The 27,315-nt window shown below is 45.8% G+C and overlaps 1 protein-coding gene across 10 annotated transcripts in view; it reads right to left on the reverse strand.

The window, feature by feature from the left end:
* Positions 1–27,315, reverse strand: part of sema3b (sema domain, immunoglobulin domain (Ig), short basic domain, secreted, (semaphorin) 3B) — a 414,455-nt gene that overhangs the window by 32,656 nt on the left and 354,484 nt on the right. For all 10 annotated transcript variants that reach the window (XM_048547716.2, XM_059649747.1, XM_059649746.1 and 7 more), the window contains 4 exons: positions 12,284–12,403; positions 5,652–5,745; positions 5,061–5,180; positions 3,926–4,068 (listed from right to left, as the gene is read on the reverse strand). In XM_048547716.2, the coding sequence (XP_048403673.1) occupies positions 3,926–4,068; positions 5,061–5,180; positions 5,652–5,745; positions 12,284–12,403 (477 nt within the window). The remainder of the gene's footprint in view (positions 1–3,925; positions 4,069–5,060; positions 5,181–5,651; positions 5,746–12,283; positions 12,404–27,315) is intronic.

Genomic DNA, 27,315 nt, shown 5'->3' on the forward strand with positions numbered 1-27,315 from the left:
CCGTCTGCAATATTTTTGTACCCAGTCCAAAGACTAATGGACAATTAAAATTTTCCATTCCCCACCGAGTGCTCTATTAATAACTTTTACATTAAACTGGTTGTCTTCTGTCATATTCAGTGTTCTCTCTTTGTAAAAGAGAAAGGCTTCCATTTATGTCACGCATTTTACATGACCAGAGGGAGTCTCAAATCAATTTTAAAGCAAACTAAGTACTTTGTTGGTGTAGTCATATTTACAATGTAGGATACAGGGTCATCAATTTTCACACAGCAAACTCTCACAACTAACAACATGATGGTTGCCCAAAAAAAGTCTGGCTTTCTGCTGTTGACCGTGGCATTAAAAATTGGTCAGGACATTAGTTTCACACAGCAAACTCTCACAACTAACAACATGATGGTTGCCCAAAAAAAGTCTGGCTTTCTGCTGTTGACCGTGGCATTAAAAATTGGTCAGGACATTAGCTTCTGAATTTCTTTGAAACGTTTGTTCTTCTACACCTATTCAATAAAGTAAATGAGGCTTGGGTTTAATGATTAATCTGAAAAGGCCGCACCTCCACTGGTGCGGTGTGCTCCCATCGTGCTGCACTGAAGAGTCAGCATTGAAATCAGCCCTATAGCCCAAGAGAAGAAGGGTCTCAACCCAAAACGTCAGCTTTCCTGCTCCTCTGATGCTGCCTGGCCTGCTGTGTTCCTCCAGCTCTATACTGCGTTATCTCTGACTCCAGCATCAGCAGTTCTTACTATCTCTGACATCCTGAAGAGATGTTTTCATTTACTGGGAGGTCTAACTGAATGAACAAGCCAAAGAAAATCAGCAAATAGCTGCAGGTTAGAAGCAACTGAGGCTGAAGATCATGCATTTGTCATGTGTATGCATGTGTTCGTGTGTGTGCGCGCATGTGTTCGTGTATGTGTGCGTGTGCGTGCGTGCGCGTGTGTGCACACGTGCACCAATGCGTCTGTGTCTGTGTGTGTGTGTTATGCAGCGAAATTAAGATTCTAGAGAGAACACAGAACGATAAAACACAGGAACAGGTTTTTTAGCCTTCAATGCTGCGCTGACCATAATGCCATCTAAACTAATCCCATCTGCCTATACTTAGTCCATAACCCCCTCTTCTCTGCCTGTCTAAGCATTGCTGCCGTAGAGTGAAAAGGAGAAATCTTTGGGTCTCTTTCGACTTCTTTGGATTTCTACCCAGCCCAGCGATGTATCACATCTTTACCTTCCTCCACCACGCTGCCCTGGATTGATGGTGATTATGGATCCGAGCGTGTGCCTCTAGTCAGTGCAAGTGAGTTGGGAAAAGCATTCCTAGCCGCACCCCTCTTGCCTCACAGCCCTCCAGCTGTGGCTGCCCAATGGAGCGACAGCTAAGGAATCCTGGCAGAAGTGGGGGCGTGCCCCCAGGATGCTCCACATTGATAACGGCTGACAGAGGTCAAAGCCTCATTCAATTTGACCACATCCCTGCATATCACACACACATAAACACAGACACACACAAACACAAACACACACACATCCCCACGCATACACATGACAAAGGCATGATCTTCAGCCTCAGATGCTTCTAACCTGCAGCTCTTTGCTGATTTTCTTTGGTAAAAAGGTGGCTTGTACCAATCTTACATTAAAAGTGTACAAATGGGTCCAGCAAAACAGGTCTGGAGAACTCTCCTCTCCCTGGTGTAGGTATCGGGTAGCTGATGCTCAGGCCATTGTTACATGAAACTGGAATGGTTAATGGCCCCACCTGGTGACTCAGTTGGTTAGTGCGATATTTAGCTCAACAATTCCAAGCTCAAGCATTTGTCCCAAGTTTTAAATGGATTAAGTGCAGGGCCAGCTGATCTCAGGTAGAACTGCAATAAGCATGCTGGAAGTTTGGTATCCCTGGCCTACATAGGCTAAGGCATTGTCAGCTTTTCTTCCGGATAAAGTACAAAATCAAAGCCTCGCTGGTTCACCCAATTGGATGTGATTTTAATTATAGAAACGTTGCAGGACAGAAGAGGCCATTCAGCCTGCACCAACCTTCCCCAGCATATTCCACAGACACACATCCCCCATCCTATTCCCACATTTCCCATGGCTAACCCACCTAACCTGCGTATCGTGGATAATTTAGCATAGCCAAACCACGTCTTTGGACTATGGGAAGAAACCAGAGCACCCGGAGGAAACCCACACAGACACGGGGAGAATGTACAAACTCCACACAGACATTTGCCCAAGGGTTGAATCTAACCCAGGTCCCTGGCACTGTGAGGTAGCAGTGCCAGGCTTCCAGCCACACCAAGGAAGAGTAGGGAAGTTTTCTAAAGTAGCCTGCTCAGTATTTTAACTTGCAAACACCCTCTATGGAGCACTGCCATTATCTGATGTTTGGTAAGGTTATTGCTACAGACCATGACAAGGAGAAAGTCCCCCGGAATCATCTCTGCCCGTGAGGGGATTGAACCCACCCTGTTGGTATTATTCTATGCCACCAAGTAAATCAATGACATCCATCAATCAACATCAGTAAAACCAATCATTAGCTCACAATCACATTGCCGTTTATTGGAGTTTGCTGTGTGCAAATTGATCATTGTGTTCCCTGCATATATCACTGTTCCTTCCCTATCACTGGATCCAAAGCTTGGAACTCTCTTCCTAACAGCACTTCATAGAATCCCTACAGTGTGCAACAAGCCCTTTGACCCAACAAGTCCACACTGATCCTCCGAAGAGTACCCCACCGGGACCCATTCCCCTATGACCCACCTAATCAACCCATCCCTGATCACTGTAGGCAATTTAGCATAGCCAAGCCACTCAACCTGCACATCTTTGGACTTGGACTGTGGGAGGAAACAATAGCACCAGGCAGAAACCCTCACAGACACAAGGAGAACGCACAAATCTCCATACAGGCAGTCGTCTGAGGTGGGAATCGAACGCGGGCACCTGGCGCTGTGAGGCAGCAGTGCTTACCACTGAGCCACCGTGCCACCCCAACTAAACTGTCTGTAGTACTTAGAAGGTTAGGATTGATCTGATCAAAGTCTTCAGGCCAGAAAATGATAGTGTAGATAACAATAAACTATTCTCACTGATTGAGAATTCGAGAACTAGGGGCCATAGTCTGAGAATCAGGGCCCGGTGATTCAGGAGAGATGTTAGGAAGTACAGCTACACAGAAAGGTTTGAAACGCTCTTCCACAAATGATACTAGATTAATTGTTAACTTTAAATCTGAGATAGTTTTCTTTTGTTAAGCAAGTGAATTAAGGGATATGGGCCAAAGACAGGAATGTGGAGTGAGGCCACAGATCAGCCATGATCTTATTGAATGGTGGAACAGGTTCATGGGATTGAATTGCCTACTCCTGATCTTGTATGCTTTTATCCAAATTGCAAACAACAGACGAATTTGGAACAGGAGGCCATTCGACCCCTCAACACTGCTCTGTCACTCGATTGATGGTCTGTTTGTGGTCTAAATGCCATGGTCCTCACTGAGCCTCCTTGCCTCCTTTGCTGGTCGATTATCCATATACTCCCACTGGGGAGGAGATTTCTGCTGATATGGGCCACAACAGTTCAAGGTGGCGGCTCATCACCACCTCATGAAAGTCAACGATGATGGGGCAACAGAAGTCCTCGTAATGTCCTTCTGTCAGGCTTGTGCCCATACAGGAGCATGCCTATTTAACAGTCAGTGTGGTGCGTCTCAATATTTCACATAAGTTGACTCCAATCTGTAATCTCAACCATCTAACAGAGCATTACTGCAATGCTCCCAACCACGAAGGGAGCCATCAGCCCTTGCCTAGGATCCCACACACACTCACTACACTAACATGTGCTTCTTTGGGACAGAAGCTGTACCCCTCTGCCCCAGCCCCATCACCACACGTTCCTTACCCACCCGACACAGTTGGCCCACTCGCGAGAAGGTGGACTTGCCCAGGTTCTGCCCTTCAACGGCCATCTCTCGGAAGAAGAAGTAGATTTTGTCATCGTCCGGGTTGTCGCTCTCTGGGACCCAGAAGGAGCCCACAAACTTGGGATCTGCGCAGAGAGACAGGGTTCAAAACTGGGAAGTGGCTGTTTGAAGAAACCGAGGTGGGTAGGAGGACCAATTATGATTTGCAATGTACAGCAAGGTCTCCACAAGGAATAACAGCTAGTTGTGAAAAATGATGGGGGACACAATAGAGATATTGTTCTAGTTTATTTAAAAAAGACAGTCTGAACCATGATACAATGTAAAGAATATTAATCTCACCCAAATATTTTGCTTACAATTACTTCATGACCAAAGTAATACATGTTATGCAAAAAACATCCTGATGGTGGCACAAAGCAGCAACAAATTGGAGCCCATTTATCTTTTTTTTAATCATTCACAGGGTGATGACGTCGCTGCTAGGCAGCATTTATTACCCAGAGGGCATTTAAGAGTCAACCACATTGCTGTGGGTCTGGAGTCACACATAGACCAGACCAGGTAAGGATGGCAGTTTCCTTCCCTAAAGGACATAAGTGAACCAGATGGGTTTTTCCCCAACAGTTGGCAATGTATTCACGGTCGTCATGAGATTTTTAATTCCAGCTATTTATTGAATTCAAATTCCACCATCTGCCATGGCAGGATTTGGACCCAAGTCCCCAGAGCATTATCTGGGTCTCTAAATTAACAGCCCAGTGATAATACCACTAGACCATCGCCTGTCTGCTTTCCCTCCTCTTTTTTCCCCCTCTCGTCCCTATTACTCAGGGTCCCTTTCTATTTCCCTCTGTTCCAGTTTGTTTATATATATTCCGTCCTCAACCTTCCCTCTCTGAATCCTCTGTGCTTTCTAATTCAGCCTCTTAGGTTTTCTTTCTATCTGTGCTCCTCAGCTAGCACCGCCCCATCCCTTGCTTTTCTCATCACTCTCCCCTCACTATTCTCTCCCACACCACCCCCCCCCACCTCTTGAGGGGTGGGGGTGGTGGGGGTTAAGAGCGCTGGGGGTTTTGGTTGACCCAGGGCGGGTGTGTGGCCATGTAGCACTCACCGTTTAACCAGCGTGAGTCGTGCTGTTCCGTCCTGATGGAGTGGCGATGCCCAAGGCTCCGGAAGATGGTGAAATCACGGCCCATCAAGTCGGTGGCCACTCCGGAGTACAGCTCCTCACCTGAAACACAGAAGTACGGAGAACAGGAGCCAGTGTGGGCTATTCACGCAGTGAGAAATGCAGTTCCCTTTGGAAGAGTGCGGGACGAGTCATTTGCAGAGGGCTAGCAACAGAAGACATGACACAATGAAATGGTAGGGTTCTGGAATCACCAAAGGCCAGCGGGAGCTTACAGTGCATATCCAACAGATCCCTGAAGGCAGACAAGATGTTTAGGAAGACGAAGCGGAAACTTGCCAAGGCAGAAAATACCAGAGGGAGGAAATTATGGCTGGAACTGAATAAAACCCTGGTATGGCCGTAGCTGGAGTACCATGTGCAGTTCCAGCAATAACATTATAGGACTGATAGTACTAGTCAGTAGATTTAACATCCAACCTCTTCACACTTATAAATCCGTGGCTGCCTGCCACTGCGCTTCCACTCTCAGAAGGCTATCACAAGGATCCTAATTCTGGGACAATGACTTACCAATCAGAATGGAGGTTGATAGATGCTTGGCATCATATGGGCTTCTCCCTTTACCATCTTCAATCCGGTTGAAATCAATCCGGAACTGGTGGTCCTGCAATGAGACACACAAAAGGATGCTGACCACAGTATTGCAAAAGGAGGAGGTTGACATGTAAAATCTAGTAATGCCATTCAGCCCATCAATCCATGCTGTATCTTTGAAACAGCTGTCACATTTGGTATTACTCCTAAATGCTTTGTCCTCAGGCAGTCTCTGCTCTTTTCTCCACCCCTCGTGGTCTCGTGGATTTCTCTTCAATTGCTCCTCAGAGCCTCCTACCATTTTCAATTTCAATGAACAACATGACTAGGGATGAGAATACTTCTCGTGACCTTACAGGAGTCACAAGACTGCTTCCCAAAGGACCCTTCAGCTGCAGACTAGTGTATTTGCCTACAAAAGGGCAGGATCAACCATTCTCGGGGCCTTAAATGATCCTACCACCCCCTTTTGCCCCAACCCCAAACCCTGCCAATTTAAACCTCTTCAAGCACACGTCCAGTTACTTTCGAGCATCCCTCCAGAATCTGAATCTACTCACCCTTGAAATAGTCCATTCCATATCCTCACATTAATTTCACATTTCCCTAGTTCAATTTACAATTATTTTAAATTTATGATCTGTGATTACTGACACGGTAACCACTCCTTATCCCTATTTGCTGTGGTTTATTTTGTCTCGTGGGGACATGGAGAAACGACACTCGTCTCCAGATGTGCAACAAATTTTAATGCAGCTGTTAAAATTCTGCTCCATGCGTCCAACTCCCTCTTTACTTTTTTCTCTGGATCCCAGGCTTCATTAATTAAGCACTGCAAAAATGGTTAAAAAAAAACAGATTGGGGGCTGTGAGATAGTTGGAACTGCCGATGCTGGAGAATCTGAGACAACAAGGTGTAGAGCTGGATGAACACAGCAGGCCAAGCAGCTTCAGAGGAGCAGGAAGGCTGATGTTTCGGGCCTAGACACCTCTTTAGAAAATGGATTTCTGAAGATTTTCTGAAGAAGAGTCTAGACCCGAAACATCAGCTTTCCTGCTCCTCTGATGCGCTTGGCCCGCTGTGTTCATCCGGCTCTACATCTTGTCTCAGACTGGGGGCTGTGATGTTCATTGATGTAGTGGCAGTGTCCCTACCTCTCAGCTAGGAATTCTGAGCTCAAGTTCCAATTAGTCAGCGAACCAAGCAACAATTCCAGCCACAACCTGAACTGATCTTCGCTAAAACATTAAATCCTATTTTCTCCACAGCATGTAGCAATATCTCTGAGCAGGTTGGTTAGAAAATGATTGATTCCACATCCTGGGTGTATCTCTCAGCAAAGAAACGAACAATGCAAGAGTCTATAACTTTACAACTTTTTCTATCAAACTTGTCATCACTTTGCTGAATGCTTTATATTGGGGTGGCTCAGTGGTTAGCACTAGTGCCTCTCAGCTTCAGGTGACCGTCTGTGTGGAGTTTGCACATTCTCCCTGTGTCTGTGCGGATTCTCTCTTGTTTCTCCCCTCAGTCTAAAGATGTACAGGCATGTTGGATTAGCCATGGGAAATACAGTGTAATAGGGACAAGGTAGAGGGGGTAGGTCTGGGTGGGATGTTTGTCAGAGGGTTGGTGTGGACTCAGTGGGCCAAATGGTCTGCTTCTGGGGTTTCTGTGATCTTAGTGCTATTTAACAATGATATGAGTCTCTAGGTGTGGAGCAGTATTTTAAAGTGTCTGTTCCACGATTATAGTTATTTCTTCCAGCAATTTCTAAAAAGGAGCCTCATTAGTAAACAGACGCACAGAATCAAAGATTGAACAACTAAACATGGCAGTCTCTCTGTCAGAATCCCTCATAACTGCTGATACTTCTGCTCAGATTCTCCTTCAGCTTCCACGGAGTAGGAAGGAAATTCACCAGCAAACAACACACAGGGTCATCCTAACAACACTCTCTAATCCAGCTCGCTTAACCAGTCAAACACAGCACTCTTCTACAATAAAATCACAAAATAAAGATCAACATCACTCCAATATTATCTGCCGATTATCATGTTAGTGGGAGCTTGCTGCGCACAGATTGGCTGTTGCATTTACAATTACAACCCAGCACCAGTTCTTCACTAGGATCATGGAATATCCTTTGGATATAAAAAGATGCGACAGAAATGCAGATTCTTCCTTAAATAAACTGCGTCAGAGACTCTTTGAGGAAATCCGAAGTGCACCTGCAAATTCAATACCCCTCTCTAAAAATAAAACCTGAGGTAGCAACCTCAAACTTCTGTGGGGGGGAGGTGCTGCTGTGGAACTGGCAGGAGAAGGAGGGAATGCAAATGGCTTTGTACCTTCCTTTGCTGTCACACTTGCGTTGCCGTCATTGGCCAGGCATGCAAAAGTAAAGAGCAGATGGCCAATCTGTGTGCCTGCAGCAGGAGGTCAGCCTGTCTTTCTCACAGTGAGGTGCTATCAGTCTCTCTCAACCACAGGAGTTCCGGCCACATGCAATTCTACTGGCCAGACAGTTACAGCAATGTGGCAGGGACTTCTGCTGGAGTCTGGGATGACTCCTGCTGGCACTGGGGCTTGCTTCTACTAGAGTCTGGGCTGACTCTTCTTGGTATTGGGGCTGGTTTTGACTGGACCAGGCTGACTCCAGTCGGCAATGGAGCTGTTTCTGCTGCTTATAAGAGATAATGGGAACTGCAGATGCTGGAGAATCCGAGATAACAAAGTGTGAAGCTGCATGAACACAGCAGGCCAAGCAGCATCTCAGGAGCACAAAAGCTGACGTTTCGGGTCTAGATGCGAAACGTCAGCTTTTGTGCTCCTAAGATGCTACTTGGCCTGCTGTGTTCATCCAGCTTCACACTTTGTTATCTGCTGCTTATAAGCCTGGCTGCCCAGCGCTATGCATGTGAGAAACTATAGGACAAAAAAACAGATTGAAAACATAACTCCAACCCTCTGGATTACATTCAAGCCACTGTGGCAATCTGACTTTAATATTATAAGGAGCAAATGAGGTTTGACTTTAATACCTATTAGGAATTTTCCTCAATTTAACGTAGAGCGCACCAAATGGATCTGGGATCCATCAGTTTAATCCTAAAACCATAGCCTGACATTTTTATTCCTGTCAACCCTGTCTTCATTGTTTTGCTGGAGTCCTGCCCAATTGAAAATACGATTATTCGGCGATCATTTGTGTCTGTTTACATTAGTAAGGTGCCTGGGCTTTGTTAACACATGGAAACATAGAAACACAGAAGATAGGAACAGAGGCAAAAATAGAATTTCCTGGAAAAGCTCAGCAGATCCAGTAGCAGCTGAGGAGAAAAATATCGAAGTTAACATTTCCGATACAGTGACCCTTCCTCAGAACGGAGGAAGTTCTGAGGAAGGGTCACCAGCCCAAAACATTAACTCTGATTTTTTTCCTGATTGAACATCTCATGAACATCTCCGAACATCCTCATTTGACCATCTAATCCGGGCAGATCCAGAGCCGTACTGAGGCAGTCTGCGAAATATGGCACCTCTGACTGACCAGCACTCCCTCAGCACTGCCCTGCATCTGCAGAATTGTTCTCTGTAGTGTGTTAGCCAATGTTAATAAGCACTTTTAATTGCAAACTATCTTGTCTTCATTACTATGCTAGCTGTGGGATCTTTCTGTGTGGAAATTAGTTAATAATTTCCGACATCGCAACAGTGGCTCCACTTTGAGAATACTTAATTGTCTGCAAAATGCTTTCGGACATGCAACAGTGGGAGCGACTATATAAATGCAAATTCTTGTTTTCTTTAAGCAGAATGTTAAAACAATCATCCAAGGCAATTTAATGAACTACTCAGGCAGCAAATTTCTGCGGTCAAACCAAAAATATTAACAGCAATTACAGGCACGTTTGCTCAACATTATTCTGCCAAGGACATGACAGGTGAGTTGTGCAACAGACATTTGATGCATATAAAACATGAGAAAGAAAGCTCAGAGTCTGGCACCTGTGTTTGAGCTGGTGAAAGGAGGATGATAAATTTCTTTGCCTTCTGTCATCAAGTTAATGACAGTTTGAGTGAGCTTCCACGAAACAAGCTGAACTAAACAAATTGGAAAATGGATTCAGGTCACAACGGTGCATGTGTCAGTACGAATGGGAACAACAAGAGAGCTGTCGAAATAGAGCAGGGTTGGGGGCAGCGGCAGTGAGAGCTCAACTGGGGTTAGGCCTGTCAGTGGAAGCATGGCCAGTGGCTGTAGGATTATGGCCAAGGAGAGTGGGATAACACTCATCGGGACTTGGATTAAGGTCAATGAGAATGGGATTCATGTCGGTGGGAGTGAGATTTGGTCAGTGCCATTGGGATTAGAGTCAGTGGGAGCGGAATCTGTGTCACTGGGAGTGGGATTAGAGTCAGTGGGAGTGGGATGGATGTCGGTGGGAGCGGGATTAGAGTCCGTGGGAGCGGGATTAGAGTCCGTGGGAGCGGGATTAGAGTCCGTGGGAGCGGGATTAGAGTCCGTGGGAGCGGGATTAGAGTCCGTGGGAGCGGGATTAGAGTCCGTGGGAGCGGGATTAGAGTCCGTGGGAGCGGGATTAGAGTCCGTGGGAGCGGGATTAGAGTCCGTGGGAGCGGGATTAGAGTCCGTGGGAGCGGGATTAGAGTCCGTGGGAGCGGGACTTGGTTAGTGAATTTGGACCTGATACCGTTTCACGGTTGTACAACCTTTGAGACCATTTTGACTAATTGACATTCACTGTGGGAATTCATTGAACTCACTTCATATTTGAATCTGCCCAACAGGCACGAGGAGGAGCAAGCCCAGTGATACACTGAGGCCAAATATCTCCAAGAACAACAGCAAGTCAGCTGCGAACTGCAGCACATGCAAACACACCTGTACAGAGGAATGATAAAATGTGAGGCTGGATGAACACAGCAGGCCAAGCAGCATCTCAGGAGCACAAAAGCTGACGTTTCGGGCCTAGACCCTTCATCAGAGAGGGGGATGGGGAGAGGGAACTGGAATAAATAGGGAGAGAGGGGGAGGCGGACCGAAGATGGAGAGAAAAGAAGATAGGTGGAGAGGGTGTAGGTGGGGAGGTGGGGAGGGGATAGGTCAGTCCAGGGAAGACGGACAGTTCAAGGAGGTGGGATGAGGTTAGTAGGTAGCTGGGGGTGCGGCTGGGGGTGGGAGGAAGGGATGGGTGAGAGGAAGAACTGGTTAGGGAGGCAGAGACAGGTTGGACTGGTTTTGGGATGCAGTGGGTGGGGGGGAAGAGCTGGGCTGGTTGTGTGGTGCAGTGGGGGGAGGGGATGAACTGGGCTGGTTTAGGGATGCAGTGGGGGAAGGGGAGATTTTGAAACTGGTGAAGTCCACATTGATACCATATGGCTGCAGGGTTCCCAGGCGGAATATGAGTTGCTGTTCCTGCAACCTTCGGGTGGCATCATTGTGGCAGTGCAGGAGGCCCATGATGGACATGTCATCAAGAGAATGGGAGGGGGAGTGGAAATGGTTTGCGACTGGGAGGTGCAGTTGTTTGTTGCGAACTGAGCGGAGGTGTTCTGCAAAGCGGTCCCCAAGCCTCCGCTTGGTTTCCCCAATGTAGAGAAAGCCGCACCGGGTACAGTGGATGCAGTATACCACATTGGCAGATGTGCAGGTGAACCTCTGCTTAATGTGGAATGTCATCTTGGGGCCTGGGATGGGGGTGAGGGAGGAGGTGTGGGGACAAGTGTAGCATTTCCTGCGGTTGCAGGGGAAGGTGCCGGGTGTGGTGGGGTTGGAGGGCAGTGTGGAGCGAACAAGGGAGTCACAGAGGAATGTCCTCACTGCTCTGCGCTAACAGCATGTGTTTCTTCATGTATATATATATTCACAAATATATATAGAATATGTAAATGTGTGCGAGTGAGAGTGTGAGAGATTATGTCTATTCTCATCCAGATAAACATGGAGAGAAGTATGGTATATACTACATACCATACACACAGCCATACACTGGACATATGGCACATACACATACACACACTCTCACAGGCTCATACACACTCTGCGCAGATATACCAACATGCGTGGGGTTGCACTGGGTACACTTTGTACGTCTTTTAAGCCTTGGTGACTGATGCCAAGTACTGAAAGGTACAACTCTCTCTGGTGACACAGTGTTATTATGGACAGTCTCAATTCACACAATAATGGCAAAACACTTTCTTCATCTCTTCCTTCTTTTTCCACTGTAGCTTTTCTATGTCTCTCTGGAGAGTGGACCCAAGGGAGTCTTTCACATTGCAGGACCCTGACAAATGCAGAACAATGTCCACACACACAAACACGCGCGCGCGCGCGCACACACACACACACACACACACACACACACACACACACGCATACCCATAGACACACACACACAGGCATACCCATAGACGCGCACACACACACAGGCATACCCATAGACACACACACACGCACGCACAGGCATACCCATAGACACACACACACGCACGCACAGGCATACCCATAGACACACACACACACACACACACTCTCTAAAAGTAACATCAACTAAAACAAATAAGAGAAGGCACCACTCACGTCCCATTTGCTCCCTACTTCCAAATAGGCACAGACTGGGTGGAAGGCTCCAGTGCCACAGGTATATAGGTGGGTTCGGTTGAAGGGATGCAGCACCTTAATGAAGTTGGCACATTCTGCCTGTAACAGAAGGAGAAGACAGACTTTAGGATGAGGTACCATGCATTTCAATCCCAATGCGGAGAACTGTAAGAACATCAGAACAATTAGGAGGCCTACGAGCTCCTTGAACCTTCTCCACAATTCAGTAAGATCACAGCTGCCTTACTCCACTGGATTGATAAGAGACCAAGACCCTATCAATCGTAGCCCAGAGCAACACGTTGCAGAAAGAGACCACTCAGCCCATCATTCCTGTGCTAAGCTTTTGGAAGGAGGTACACACTTCCTCATACTGGTCTGCTGTTTCCCTCATTCAGTCTACACCCTCTGGCTTTCAAAAGCATCCATCATGTTTGCTTCCACCATCTTTCAAGCAACACATCACTGGTCACAGAAGCTCTCTGAGAAACCAAACTTCATCTCGTCTCCCGCCTCTGCCTTTTTTTTGTCAATTATCTCCAATCTATATCCTGTAATTACCCAGCCTGCAGTCAGTGGAAACAGGCTTACAAATATAAACAGTAACAGATATCCATTTGGTTTCTGGAATATCTAATCAAGATAAGATTGTCCCGTATTTATTGGTATCACACAAGTCAAACAGATGAACGAGAGTTAAGTTAGAAGCAGGCTGTGATTGAGAGTATCTCATGTGGAACAGGGATTTGAACTGCACTGAATATGCTTCTCCTCAGAACATGTGTGTCAACCGAGAAAGCTGTATGTCAATATTATTGAAATCTCAAACCCATTTTTGGCCTGATCTTTGGCATGGTACGGAAGAGAAAGGATGGCAGGATTTTCTGGAAACAGAATGTACTCACAATGTTGACTTACTCCCTGCTTTGATGGAGATAGGGTTACGTCTGGAGGGCATGAGCCAAGAGTAAAATGGAAGACAGTTAGTGATTAGAAAGGTTGCTCATCAGCCAGCATAAACATCCAATTCCTAACACCGACTGGTGTGCTACATTAGCCAAGTCTCCCACAGCAGCACCTTGTAAGATCTGCGACCTTTCACTGTAGGTCGGACAATGGCAGCAGGTACACTTCTTGCAAATTTTCAAAGAAAGGTGAAAGCTGGGGATGTTTGCTGAAGACTTTGCTAATGTTCAGCATCATCTGCAAATCCTCAGACACCGAAGCAGTCCATGTCCAAATTCAGCAAAAGCTGGGCATGTTTGGGCTGACAAATGGCAAGTGCCCCCCAACTGGAAGGCAAAGACATCTCTAATGAGAGATCCTTTAACCATCACCCTTTGACACCTAATGCAATACCATCACTAAATGCCAGCTATCCCAGGGATTACCATTGACCAGAAGCTGAATCAGATTGGCCATCTAAGTGCTGTGCCCACAAGAGCAGGTCAGAGCTAGGAATCCTGCAGAGAATATCTTACTCCTGACTCCCCAGCATCTGTAAGACACAAGCGAAGAGTATGATAGAATACTCCCTAGTTTCCTAAATGGATGCAGCTCCGACAACACTCAAAGTTTGACGCCATCCAAGACAAAGCAGCTCGCTTGATTAGCACCACATCCAGAAACGCTGACTCCCTCCACCATTGCTGCTCAGTAGCAGCTTCAGGTACCCAAATTTTGTATTTGAATAGGAGACCTTAAGGAATAGAGGCAGGCCATTCAGCCCATTGAATCTGCTGCCCATTCAATGGGATTACGGATGATCTGTTGATTCCCCTGAGTTCCACACCTTGAGAAATGACCAGTTAACTTACAATGGACAACAAGGCCATGCAGACTTTGACAATTCTGTAAGAAAGGGTTAATAACTATAACTGTTTCTTTTTTCTCCTTCTCTCTCATAGGAAAGAAAATGATTGGGATCTTGGAATCTGATCCCCAAAACACAGATAAATACAGGAATTCCATGCAATAAAAATGGAATTTGACTTTAGTCTGCTCGAAGACCCATTGATAATTGTTATGATACGGTTTGAAAAGTGTTACAGTAAGCAGCGAGTTAACGTGGCTGTAAATGCAAGTTCACTCTCAGGATTAAAATTCCATTAAAACTGAAAACACTGCCAATTGCAATGTATGCCGGAATCATATTCTTGGAAATTTTGCACTCAAACATGTCAGCATCAGGGATTAGGAAAGAAATAAAGAGGGAATTCATTTTTCTCTTCTCGTCTCAGGAGGTTACAGTTTACACATTTACATTTGTCAATAAAGTGCCTGAATTCTTCACTGCAGGTCACTCTGATGCCATGATGGTTTTTGCCAGGATAGTGGTGGTGGGTACATGTATGACAAACTGGGTATGCACTCACCTGTACTTAAGTCTTTCAGTCTCTCGCTGGTGCCACCTTCTCCCACCCATCTTGGGACCTTAACATTAAGTTGCTAAATTCTGTTTCCCTTCTAGACTTGAGCATTCCCAGCTTTTCCTGTTCAGGTTTCAGCTTCCCCAGTGTTTTGAATTCTTCTTCCATTTCATGAGTCTCGGCAAGCTGGCATCCATGCCCAGGACACTCATTCAATTTTATGCTTATAGGCCAGTGAGCCTTATGTCTGTTGTAGGAAAAGTTTTGGAAAGGAATGTAAGAGATAGGATTTATAATCATCTAGCAAGCAACAATTTGATTGGAAATAGTCAACATGGATTCGTCAAGGGCAGATCGTGTCTCACAAACCTCATTGAGTTTTTGAGAAGGTGACCAAGCATGTGGATGAGGGTAGGGCAGGTGATGTGGTGTACATGGACTTCAGTAAAGCCTTTGATAAGGTTCCACATGGTAGGTTATTTGAAAAAATACGGAGGCATGGGATTGAGGGAGATTTAGCAGTTTGGGTTAGAAACTGGCTTTCTGTAAGAAGGCAACGAGTGGTGGTTGATGGAAAATATTCAGCCTGGAGTCCAGTTACTAGTGGTGTGCCTCAAGGATCTGTTTTGAGACCACTGCTAATTGTCATTTTTATAAATGACTTGGATGCAGGCATAGGTGGATGGGTTAGTAAGTTTGCAGGTGACACTAAAGTCGGTGGAGTGGTGGACAGTGTGGAAGAATGTTGCAGGTTGCAGGGAGACTTGGATAAACTGTAGAATAGGGCTGAAAGGTGGCAAATGGGGTTCAATACAGATAAATGTGAGGTGAGTCACTTTGGGAAGAATAATAGGAAGGCAGAATACTGGGTCAATGGAAAGATTCTTGGTAGTTTGGATGTGCAGAGGGATCTTGGTGTCCATGTACATAGATCCCTGCAAGTTGCCACCCAGGTTGATATTGTATCAGAGATAACGGGAACTGCAGATGCTGGAGAATCCAAGATAATAAAGTGTGAAGGTGGATGAACACAGCAGGCCAAGCAGCATCTCAGGAGCACAAAAGCTGACATTTCGGGCCTAGACCCTTCATCAGAGAGAAGAGTCTAGGCCCGAAACGTCAGCTTTTGTGCTCCCGAGATGCTGCTTGGCCTGCTGTGTTCATCCAGCTTCACACTTTATTACCCAGGTTGATAGTGCTGTTAAGAAGGCAGACGGTGTGTTAGGTTTTATTGGTAGAGGGATTGAGTTCCGGACCTGTGATGTCATGCTGCAACTGTACAAAACGCTAGTGCGGCCTCATTTGGAATATTGCATGCAGTTCTGGTCGCCCCATTACAGGAAGGATGTGGAAGCATTGGAAAAGGTGCAGAGGAGATTTACCAGGATGTTGCCTGGTCTGGAGCACAGGCACTATGAAGAAAGGCTGAGGGACTTGGGTCTGTTCTCATTGGAGAGAAGGGGGCTAAGAGGGGATTTAATAGAGACATACAAGATGATTAAAGGATTGGATAGGGTGGATAATGAGAGTCTTTTTCCTAGGATGATGATGTCAGCTTGTATGAGGGGACACAGCTATAAATTGAGGGGTGATAGATGTCAGAGACAGGTTCTTTACTCAGGGAGTGGTAAGGGCATGGAACACCCTGCCTGCCAATGTAGTTAACTCAGCCACATTAGGGGCATTTAAACAGTCCTTGGATAAGCATATGGATAATGATGGAATAGTGTAGGGGGATGGGCTTAGATTAGTTCACAGGCCGGCATAACATCGAGGGCCAAAGGGCCTGTTCTGCGCTGTATTGTTCTATGTTCTACAATCAGGTTTTATCATGCTTTTTGAAACTTGATTGAGACTTAGGATATGCTGAAAGGGAGTGGTGAAGATGAGGTAGGAGGAAACCAGGCTCATGTAGACCATAACAAGGTGACACGCATCAATTTTTTTTAGTTATTCCTTTTTGAGTTCTGGACCAGGATTTATTGCCTATCTCTAGCTGCCTTGAGAAGCTGGTGCTCAGCTGCCTTCTTGAACCATTGCAGTCCGTCAGGGGTAGGTACACCTTGTGCTCATTAGGAGGTAGTTCCAACAATTTGACCCAGCAACGGTGAAGGGCTGCAATATATTTCCAAGTCAGGATGGCGAGTAGTTCAGACAGGAACTTGCAGCTAGTGGTCTTTTCTTGCACCTACCGCCCTTATCCTTATAGATGGTAGAGGTCACAGGTTTGGAGGACACTGTAAAAAGAGCCTTGGTGAGTTTCCCCGGTGCATGGTGTGGATAGTAGACGCTGTTACCACAGGGTATTGACGGTGGAGAAAGTGAACGCGGAAAATGATAGTTGTGGTGAAAACTACATAGGTTACTTTATCCTCAATGGTGTTGATCTTTTTGAGTGTTTTTAGAGCTGCACCCATCCAGGCAAATGAGGTGTATGACATCACTCTTCGGATTTTTGCCCATATGGTCTTTGCTGTATATTCTTGCAATTTTAATTGAGTCTTGAATGCTGGCTTTATACCCAGTTAACCCTTCCACTTTGTAGACATCAATGGACAGTTTGATCCTATCGCAATCACAGCTGGCAGGTGAGGATATAGCTGTTTCCTGCTGGAGGACCTTTAGGTAAAATGGCCTCTCCAGCAAAACGGCCAGATGCCTACGAAAGATTCACACCTAAAGCTCCGTGCTGAGAAACACAGAGTCCAAATCAGTGTCAGAAAATCAATGCAAAACCAAAAGGATAATTTACAACAGTGCAAGTCCTTTCGAAAGATGCATCCCCTACGTGATACATCAAAAAGGTGCCCAAATTAGAAGCGCATAAAGTAAAGCTATTTCCTCTTGAATGGAAACCTTTGACACTTTGCACTTGAATTGTGAGGGTGTTTTAATGAAAATCAGGAAGCTTGGCATATTTTTGGAAGTGGTACAAAGACCAATTGCTCTTGGAGGTTTTTGTAGAAGCAGGAGTTCCTTCAGGCAGGTCCACCCAACAAGAGCTAACACTTGACTTCATCTCATTCTGGCTTGTATTCCTTGGAATGTGAGCATGCCCCTATCCCTCTTCTTCACATGCCTGCAACTGTAGTTTTTTTTTTAAAATCACAAATTGAAAATGACGAACATGCCAATTGGGAGAGCAGTCAGTATGTGGTACTTGCTGGGCCAAAAAGTTGAGGGAACGTGTATGGATATGTTTAAGGGGAGGCTCGGCAAACGCATGAGGGAGAAGGGAAGAGAAGGGAAAAGTGAGGAGGGAGGCTAAGATTTTTAATGCATTCTTTTGCAGGATATGGGTGTCATGAGTGAAACTAACATTTGTCAACCGTCCCTAATCACCCTTGAGCAGAGTGGCTTGATTGACCATTTCAGAGGGCTGTTAGAGTCAAACCACATTGCAGAGGGTCTGAGGGACAAAAGCCAAAGTGGTGAGGATATGGGCTACAAATGACATACAGAGGTGTAGCTGAGGTTAAACACTGTTCAGTCAGGACGGTGGCTTTCAAAAGGGAGCTGTCATTACCTCACAAACAAAATCAGAAACTGCTGGAAATATTGAGCAGGTCTGGCAGCATGTGTGGAGAGAAATCAGAGTTAACATGCAGGGCTGAAGAAGAACCTCTGGGCCCGAAACATTAACCCTGCTTCCTCTCCACAGATGGCTGCTGAGTTTTTCCACCAATTTCTGATTTTGCTCCTGCATCTGAAGTTCCTTGGTGTTTTTTTTATTGTTCTGTTATTAGCTCACGCCACAATCTACAAACACACATGGCAATCAAAGAGATGGGCAGAGTATTTTGTAAATTTGGTTGTGGGTGGCACATAAATGGACACAAGGAGGTGCTGGGTTTCCAAGGAACAAGCCTTTTATCAGTGATGCAAAGTCTGTGATGCCTGACAAGGGTTAGAACATACATAGAACATAGAACAGTACAGCACAGAACAGGTCCTTCAGCCCACGATGTTGTGCTGACCATTGATCCTCATGTATGCACCCTCAAATTTCTGTGCCCATATACATGTCCAGCAGTCTCTTAAATGACCCCAATGACCTTGCTTCCACAACTGCTGCTGGCAATGCATTCCATGCCCTCACAACTCTCTGTGTAAAGATCCCGCCTCTGACATCCCCTCTATACTTTCCTCCAACCAGCTTAAAACTATGACTCCTCGTGTTAGCCATTTCTGCCCTGGGAAATAGTCTCTGGCTATCAACTCTATCTATGCCTCTTCAAACCATTCCTCTGCCAAGGGAGAGACACAGCACTGCCATGTACCTTGGTCTGCAACTGGCGTACAATATTAAGCTGAAGCCACATCTGTGTTAACAGTGTGTTAGTTTCATTGCAGGTGAAGGGTTATTTAATTAAACATCTAGAGCATTTACAAAGAGAGACCACTAGAAGGCAAAATGGTTGAAGGGAGGAGATAGGAAACAGACAGATGCAATCACAGAATCCCTAGAGTGTGGAAGCAGTCCATTTGGCCCATCAAGTCCACACTAATCCTCCGAAGAGCATCCCACCTAGACCCACCTCCTTACCCTGACCCTGTAACTCTACATTTCCCACGGCCAATCCACCTAACCTGCACATCTTTGGACTGTGGGAGGAAATCAGAGCACGCACGCAGACACGTGGAAAATGTGCAAACTCCACACAGACAGTCACCCGAGGGTGGAATCGAATCCGGGTCCCTGGGCGCTAAGACACATCAGCGCTAGCCACTATGATGCTGCATGCTGTAAATTAGCCCATCATCAGGAATGGTATTTAATTGCTAGTATTTTACCAAATGACATGGATTGATTTACTCGTCTATCAGCTTGGGATGGGAAGGGGGTCAGTTAGCTCAGTTGGCTGGATGGCTGGTTTACAATGCAGAGTGATACTATAGCATGAACTCAATTCCTGCACTGCCTTCAGGTTACTATGACCCTCCTTCAACCTTTGCCCCCTTGCCTAAGACATGGTGACCTTCAGGTTAAACTACTACCAGTTATCTCTAATGACAGACAGCCCTACAGTCTGGTAATACTATGACATTTTACTTCTTATCTCTCAGATACATGTATATGTATCTCGGGCACTGTTTCACAGATGACAATGGGTATACACTGTGTGCTCTAGCTAATGTTTACTCCACAAAATGATTTGTTCATTATTACATGATTGTTGTGTTTCCTGTTATACAACAATGACAAGACTAACTAGGACAGGAGGATGAGCATCACGTACCCATAGGAGTTCAACCTGGAATTCACTCCTTATAGATCTCCACTTCTCCAGCAACCCCCACCACTGTGTTTCCTTTGATTAAGGGCAGCACGGTGGCTCAGTGGTTAGCTCTGCTGTCTCACAGCACCAGGGACCCAGGTTCAATTCCACTTTCAAGTGACTGTCTACATGGAGTTTTCACATTCTCCCTGCGTCTGCATGGGTTTCCTCCGGGTGCTCCAGTTTCCTCCCACAGTCCAAAGATGTGCAGGCTAGGGTGGATTCGCCGTGCTAAATTCCCTGTGGTGTTCAGGGATGTATAGCTTAGGTGGGTTACAGGGGAATGAATCTGAGTGGGATGCTCCAGGGGTCAGTGGAGACTTGTTGGGCCAAAGGCCCTGTTTCCCACACTGTACAGATTCTATGATTCTAAGCAGGGATGGGAAGGAACATACTCCACTTGCTGCAGTGAACGCTCAACAAACTCAAAGGCATTTTGCCTGATCGGTAACCGATTCACCAGCATTAAGATCCAATTCCCACCCAGCCACAAACCCACCACCCCCCCAACACTACCACCACTGGAGTGTTACTGCTCCAGTGTGCATTATTCTAGGAATGACAATATCCGTCCTGGGCCACCCACATTGATGAGAAACCCCAACAAGGCCTTTACTTCCTCAGGAGGCTAAAGAAATTCAGCATATCTAAAAGGACTCTGACCAATTTTTATGGAAGCACCACAGAAAGCATTCTATCTGGGTACATCATAGCTTAGTACGGCGACTGCTCTGCTCAGGACCATAAGAAACTACAGAGAGTTTTGAACACGGTCCAGTCCATCTCACAAGCCAACCTTCCATACATTAACTCCACCTCGAAAAAGCTGCTAACAGAATCCAAGAACTTTCCACCCTGGTTACAATCGCTTCCAACCTCTTCCCCAAGGCAGAATGCACAAATGTTTGAATATAATCACTAACAGATTCAAGAACAGCTTCTTCCCTGCTGTTATTGGACTTCTGAACAACCTCTCAAATTTTAAACTCACTCTTTGTACACATTCCCTTCAACAGGGTGAGGTGATGGCCTGGTAGTATTATCACCGATAATCTGAAGACCAGATCACATTCTGGGGACCTGGGTTCGAATGCAGCCACAGCAGATGGTGGCATTTGAATTCAATAAAAATCTGGAACTAAGAGTTTCATGGTGACCATGAATCCATCACTGATTGTCGGGGGGACAATCCCATCTGTTTCACTAATCTTCTTAAGGGAAGGAAACGCCATCCTTGTCTGGACTGGCCTACATGCGACTCTAGACCCACAGGAAAGTGGTTGACTCTTATCTGCCCTCTGAGCAATTAAGAATGGGGAATAAATGCTGTCCTAGCCAGCGATGCCCTCATCCTGTGAACAAATAATATCATGCTCTGTAGCCATAACATTGTATTCCTTGCTCTGTTCTATTACCCTAATGCACTTTGTATGGTATGGTCTGCCTGTACTGCATGCAAAACAAAATGTTTCACTGTACCTAGGCATGTGTGACAATAATAAATCAAGTCAAAAATCCGCACTGGGCAGGCCTCCTTTGGAGATACCCCTAAAAGTCCCTGTGAGCTCAACCACAAGAGGACAAGGCTAGCAGGACTGAAGCTCCAGCAATAACTCCAAGGTTGACTCCTGAGTCCAGCATCATCCTCAACTGAATTTACCGAGCTTTCAGTCACAGGTCCCAATGTAGCTCAGCATCAAATTTGGTTTGATCATCATTCCCAAGAAGTGTTTTGGCAGACATTGTGCTCATTTAAAGCTACTACATAAATACAAGCAGCTGTTGTTGTGGAAGAACACACAGCCACTCTTTTGTTCTCAGCGACATTCCTCCCATAGCCAATACCTCAGCGAACAGATTAACGGAGCATAACGTTTCAGTTCTGAGCCCGAAACATTAACTCTGTTTTCTCCTTCACAGTGGCTGCCAGACCCGCTGACCTATTCCAGCAACTACTGTTTTTGTTCCTGACACACAGCAGCCTCAGTTCTTTCGGTTTTTAGATTAACCAGGCTGCATTGCCCCAGCCTGAGGTGACCATGACGTTTTTTCCTCCCCCGCCCCTTTATTCATTAATGGGATGAGGGCATCGCTGAAGCAGCAGCTTTTGTTTGCCCATCCCTAATTGACCGGACACCAGTTGAGAATCAACCACACTGCTGTGGGTCTGGAGTCACATGTAGGCCAGACCAGGTAAGGATGGCAGTTTCCTTTCCTAAAGGACATTAGTGAAACAGCTTAGTGAATCCATCTGAATCAACAATGGGTTCACGCTCACCATTAGGTTCTTAATTCCAGATATTTTTATTGAATTCACATTCCACCATTTGCTGTGGTGGGATTCGAACGCAGGTCTGTAATCTAGGTCTCTGGATTAATAGTTTAGCGATAACACCACTAGGCCATATCCTCCTCCCCTTTTCCTGCAGCACTTCCCAAATCCCATGCATTGTGCACAACTTCTTTTTCTTATTTTGATAGGACACGGTTATTTGTGAAATCTGAGTTTAAGGAATTCCTGCCAGTCATTCACAAAGCAATGATGTTCCAGGGATCGTGTGGAAAATTTATAAACTGCCGACAATGTTCTTGGCTCACTAGCTGGTGAGCTCGATTCTGTTGTTATGCCGAGAGAAAGGGTACAATTCCATTTACAGCAAATTCTTTCACAATGATAAATGATTCCAGCCAACAACACAGCCCCAAGCACCCTTTATCATTATTTGTCTTTTCAGTCACGCAAACATTAAACTAAAAGTAATGGTTTAACGCTCAGCTAAAATAGCAGAGAAGGAGAAGGATGAGATGGCGAAGACAATGTTTATTGGCCATAAACCGAAGTTGCTGGAGAAGCTCAGCAGGTCTGGCAGCATCCGTGACGAAAAGAATCAGCGTTAACATTTCCGCTCCGGTGACCCTTCTTCAGGACTGTTCTCAGACCCGAAATGTTAACTCTGATTCTCTCCTTCACAGATGCTGCCAGCCCTGCTGAGCTTTTCCAGCAACTTCTGTTTTTGTTCCCAATTTACCGCCGTTTTTGTTTTCGGTTTTTATTTATTGGCCATTCATAATCTCCCAGAGGGCAGTTAACATTCAACCTGGGGGTCTGGAGTCATACACAGGCCAGGCCAGGTTAGAATGTCACATTTCATTCTCCAAAGGACATTAGTGAACCAGGTGGGATTTTCCTAACAATTAAGTAGAGCCACCGTCATGATTAGACTCCTAATTCCAGCGCTTTTTTAAAACTGAACTGAATTTCCACCATCTGCCATTGTAGGATTTGAACTCAGATCCCCAGGGGCATTACCTAGTCACAAGGTTGCGAGTCTAGTATTTAATACCACTCAGCGGGCACCTCACCCTTGCTCACATACTTTATTAGCAACAGATTTGATGGGCCAAAGATCCTAATTCTGGTTCTATATTTTACGGCATTATCTCTCCCATCTCATGGGATCCCTCTATTGTGGAAACAGGCCATTCAACCCATCAAGTCCACACTGACCCTCTGAAGGGTAGCCCACCCAGCCTCCATCTCCCTAATCGGAAATCCCTGAACAATGTTTACCACAGCCAATCCACCTAACCTGCACATCTTTGGACTGTGGGAGGAAATCATCGCGCACACACTCAGACACGGGGAAAATGTGCAAACTCCACACAGACAGTCGCCTGAGGGTGGGATTGAACCCAGGTTCCTGGTGCTGTGAGGCAGCAGTGTTAATCACTGAGCCACCCAACGCCTCTAACAGCATCCCCACCTTTGAATATATTGTGGAGACAAATTCTGTAGCAGTCAGCAAGCCAGAGAGACAATCAGAAGGTGTTTTTAAATGCTGATGATAAAAGGAATCCAGAGACCTGCTCCCTTACCCTAGGATCAAGAGAGAAAGATTAGTGCGAGACCCACTGGGCCTGAGATGAATTATTAATGACAGTGGGTACTGTACATGGGGATTGAATTACTCCAATAGCTTGCAACATGCAAACATACTCCCTACCATAAAATCCCCTGCCATAAAATCTGATCCATCTGAAGTATAGAGGGTGGAGTAGCAGATACTTGAGAAGGGCTAGGGGAGCTCTAAATCCAACTTATCAGCGAGTGAACCCAGAGCCCAGGAATGCTGTCGGCAGCTTATAAATTTCCCACACAACCCCTGGAGCGTCATTGCTTTGTGAATAAAGACAGAAGTTGCTGGTAAAGCTCAGCAGGGCTGGAGGAAGGGTCACTGGACCCCAAACGTTAACTCTGATTCTTTTCTTCACAGTCACTGCTAGACCTGCTGAGCTTTTCCAGCAACTTCTGTTCTTGTTCCTGATTTACAGCATCCGCAGTCCTTTCGGTTTTCATTGCTTTGTGAATGACAGAGCAGGAATTCCTTAAACTTGGATTTCACAAATAATGGTGTTCCTACCAAAATAGGAAAAAGAGGTTGTGCTCGGTGCATGGGAACGGGGAAGTGCTGCAGAAAAAGTCACGCTCACCTCAGGCTGGGGCACTGGTTTATCTATTCACTGAGGCATTGGCTGTGGGGGGAATGTCACTGAGTGCAATGAAGGGGCTGCCTGCTCTTCCCCAACAACAGCCACCTGCGTTCATGTAGAACCTTTTTAAAAAGTGTAGGGTATCCCAACGCACTTCCCAGTAGCGATGATCAAACCAAATTTGACGCTGAGCCACATTACATGTTGGGACAGGTGCCCAGAGACTTGTACAAATGGAGGGATGGCCTGGTGGGGCAAGATGATATAAAACTGGGGCTTGGGTCGTGGAGTTACACAGCACGGAAACAGGTACTTCAGCCCAAATACCGTCCATGCTGACTAGGTTTCCCAAATTAACCCAGTCCCACTTGCCTGTGTTTGGCCCATATCCCTCTAATCCTGTCCGAATGTTTTGACTGTACCTGTCTCTGCCACTTCCTCCGGCAACTTATTCCATCCGCGCACCTCTCTCTGCATGAAAAAGGTGCCCCACAGGCCCATTTTAAATCTTTTCCCTCTCATCTTAAACCCATGCCCTATGCTAAAAGACCTTGGCTATTCACCCTACCCAGGATTTTAAATACATATAAGGTCACCCCTCAGCCTCTGACACTCCAGGGTAAAAAAAGGTCCAGAATATTCAGCTTCTCCTTATAACTCAAACCTTGCAGCCTTAGCAAGCTAAGAGTTCTTCCTTTACTATCCTGTGCCTACAATTATGTTCGATCAGACCTGTTATTGTTCACTCACAGGAGTATAGATCTCTAATTATTACATTTCATAGGGTCAATACCTTGCAGAAGATGTTTCTACTTGCGGTAGCAATCTATCTTTCTAGCTTGACACAGTATGGACCTGGAGGAACACAGCAGGTCAGGCAGCCTCAGAGGGGCAGGAAAGTCAACGTTTTGGGTCACGACCCTTCTTCAGGGCTGGCATCAGGTCCCTTCGTCAGGTCGTGACCTGAAATGTTGACTTTTCAGCTCCTCTGATGCTGCCTGACCTGCTGTGTTCCTCCAGGTCCATACTGTGTTGACTCTGACTTCCAGCATCTGCAGTTCTTGCTACCTCCTACCTGTCTCTCGCTCTCTCTCTCTCTCTCTTTCACTTCACGTATCATGCCCTCAGGGACCATTAGGAACCACAGGCTTCCATTTTCACAACTGATACTGATCAATAATTACGCTCACAGGATATGCTTGTGCTTTTGCCATTGCTTTCTACAGTATGCCTGAGTAAGACACTCTTCCCCCATTTAGCACCTACTATCAGAGGTATTGGAAGGACATACACATTGATACTCAACACATTTAGTCATGCAATGAGCACACCTTCCTGTGGCCATCATGTTCTGAGTGGAAAATGCACATGTAGCTTCTAACTCAGAGACAGAGACACTGCCCACTGCACCATAAAACCTCCAGCTGTAAACTCTGTCGCCATTAAGCCTAACTCAGGGGAAACTTCTTTATCCAGAGAGTGATGCCACTCTGGCACTGTGTACTGCATAGAGTCAGTGAGGTGAACAGCATTGATGAAAGTTGGAGAAAGCAATGGAAGGACACCCTTAGAGGGTGAGATAAGTTACAGCAGAAAGAAACATATATGAGCATGAACAGCGGTACAGGACAGTGGGCACGAATGGCTTACGTCCATGCTGGAAACCCAATGCCAAAAATGTGCTCAGCAGTATTCCTCTAAAGTTTGCAATGATCGTATCTTTGTTGCCAATACTCTTTCCGTTTTTCTTTTCAGTACTCAGACCTACAATGTCTGCACAAGGCACAGACCTCCAAAAGCAGAAGTCAATGTGTCGATATACCAGTTAGTGTGCACAGAATCCTGAAGGAACATTGGAGCAGCAGCTTAGAGAGAATATTATTGGTTGCCCACCTCCTCAACAGGTTTAGATAAGAAACAAAGTTTCTAGCAGGCAGGGATAGGCTATTCTATGATTTGTTCTCAGGATGTGAGCGCCAGTGTTTATTGACTACCCCTGGTCGCCCTTGAGAAGGTGGTGGTGAGCTCCTTCTTAAACCACTGCAGTCTTTGGAGTGTAGGAACATAAATGCAGTGCTATTCAGGAGTTCCAGGATTTTGTCACAGCAACAGCAAAGGAGCAATGATAGCTTCCAGGCAAGATGGATTGTGGCTTAGAGGGCACTTATCCAACTCGCTGCCTTTGCTGCTCGGTATCAATATTTGCTTGATAATATTCTTGGGACGGTTCGCTACGTTACAAGCATGGAACGAATGAAAATTTAGAATGAACTGGAAATATGAAATGCATAATACTAATGCAATTTGTTTCTTCAAAAGATTTGAGGTTGGTGAGGTCAGTCCCTGACACCACAGATGGGAGGGCTAATAAATAAGACTGGCCCTAAGCCATGTGATGAGGTTTAGTAGCCGGTAATGCCAGAAATGTGCCAGGAAAGTTGCAGTCAATTTAACCTGAGCATGCTTTCTGCCCTGCTTTATTCCTTTTGATTTATAAAACAAATATATTTGAGAACTTCGAGTGTTGACAGCATAACTATTGTCAAGAGAGCTTCCCAGCGGGATCCATGCCCCTGCCTACAGTAAAACACTCTGTTCAATTGTTCTCCTGAGCCAACTTTAGAGAGAGAGAGGTAATGGGATGGAATTAAGGGCTGAGCATAGAGTGACCATTACACAGTATGTACTGTAATACCACGTCAATAAATTAAACAGAGCCCCGTTCAGCACTGCAGTGCCGAATGTTCATAAACAAGGTTTTATATTACACATCAGATTTCACTTGGCTTTGTAGACAGTTCTCAGCTTCATACACTCTCAGCCTTGGTTAGGGACGGCTGTGATCAATAGGTTTTATTTATCATGGGTGGAT

The sequence above is a fragment of the Stegostoma tigrinum genome, chromosome 11, assembly GCF_030684315.1.
Source record: "Stegostoma tigrinum isolate sSteTig4 chromosome 11, sSteTig4.hap1, whole genome shotgun sequence".
NCBI classification, from domain to species: domain Eukaryota; kingdom Metazoa; phylum Chordata; class Chondrichthyes; order Orectolobiformes; family Stegostomatidae; genus Stegostoma; species Stegostoma tigrinum.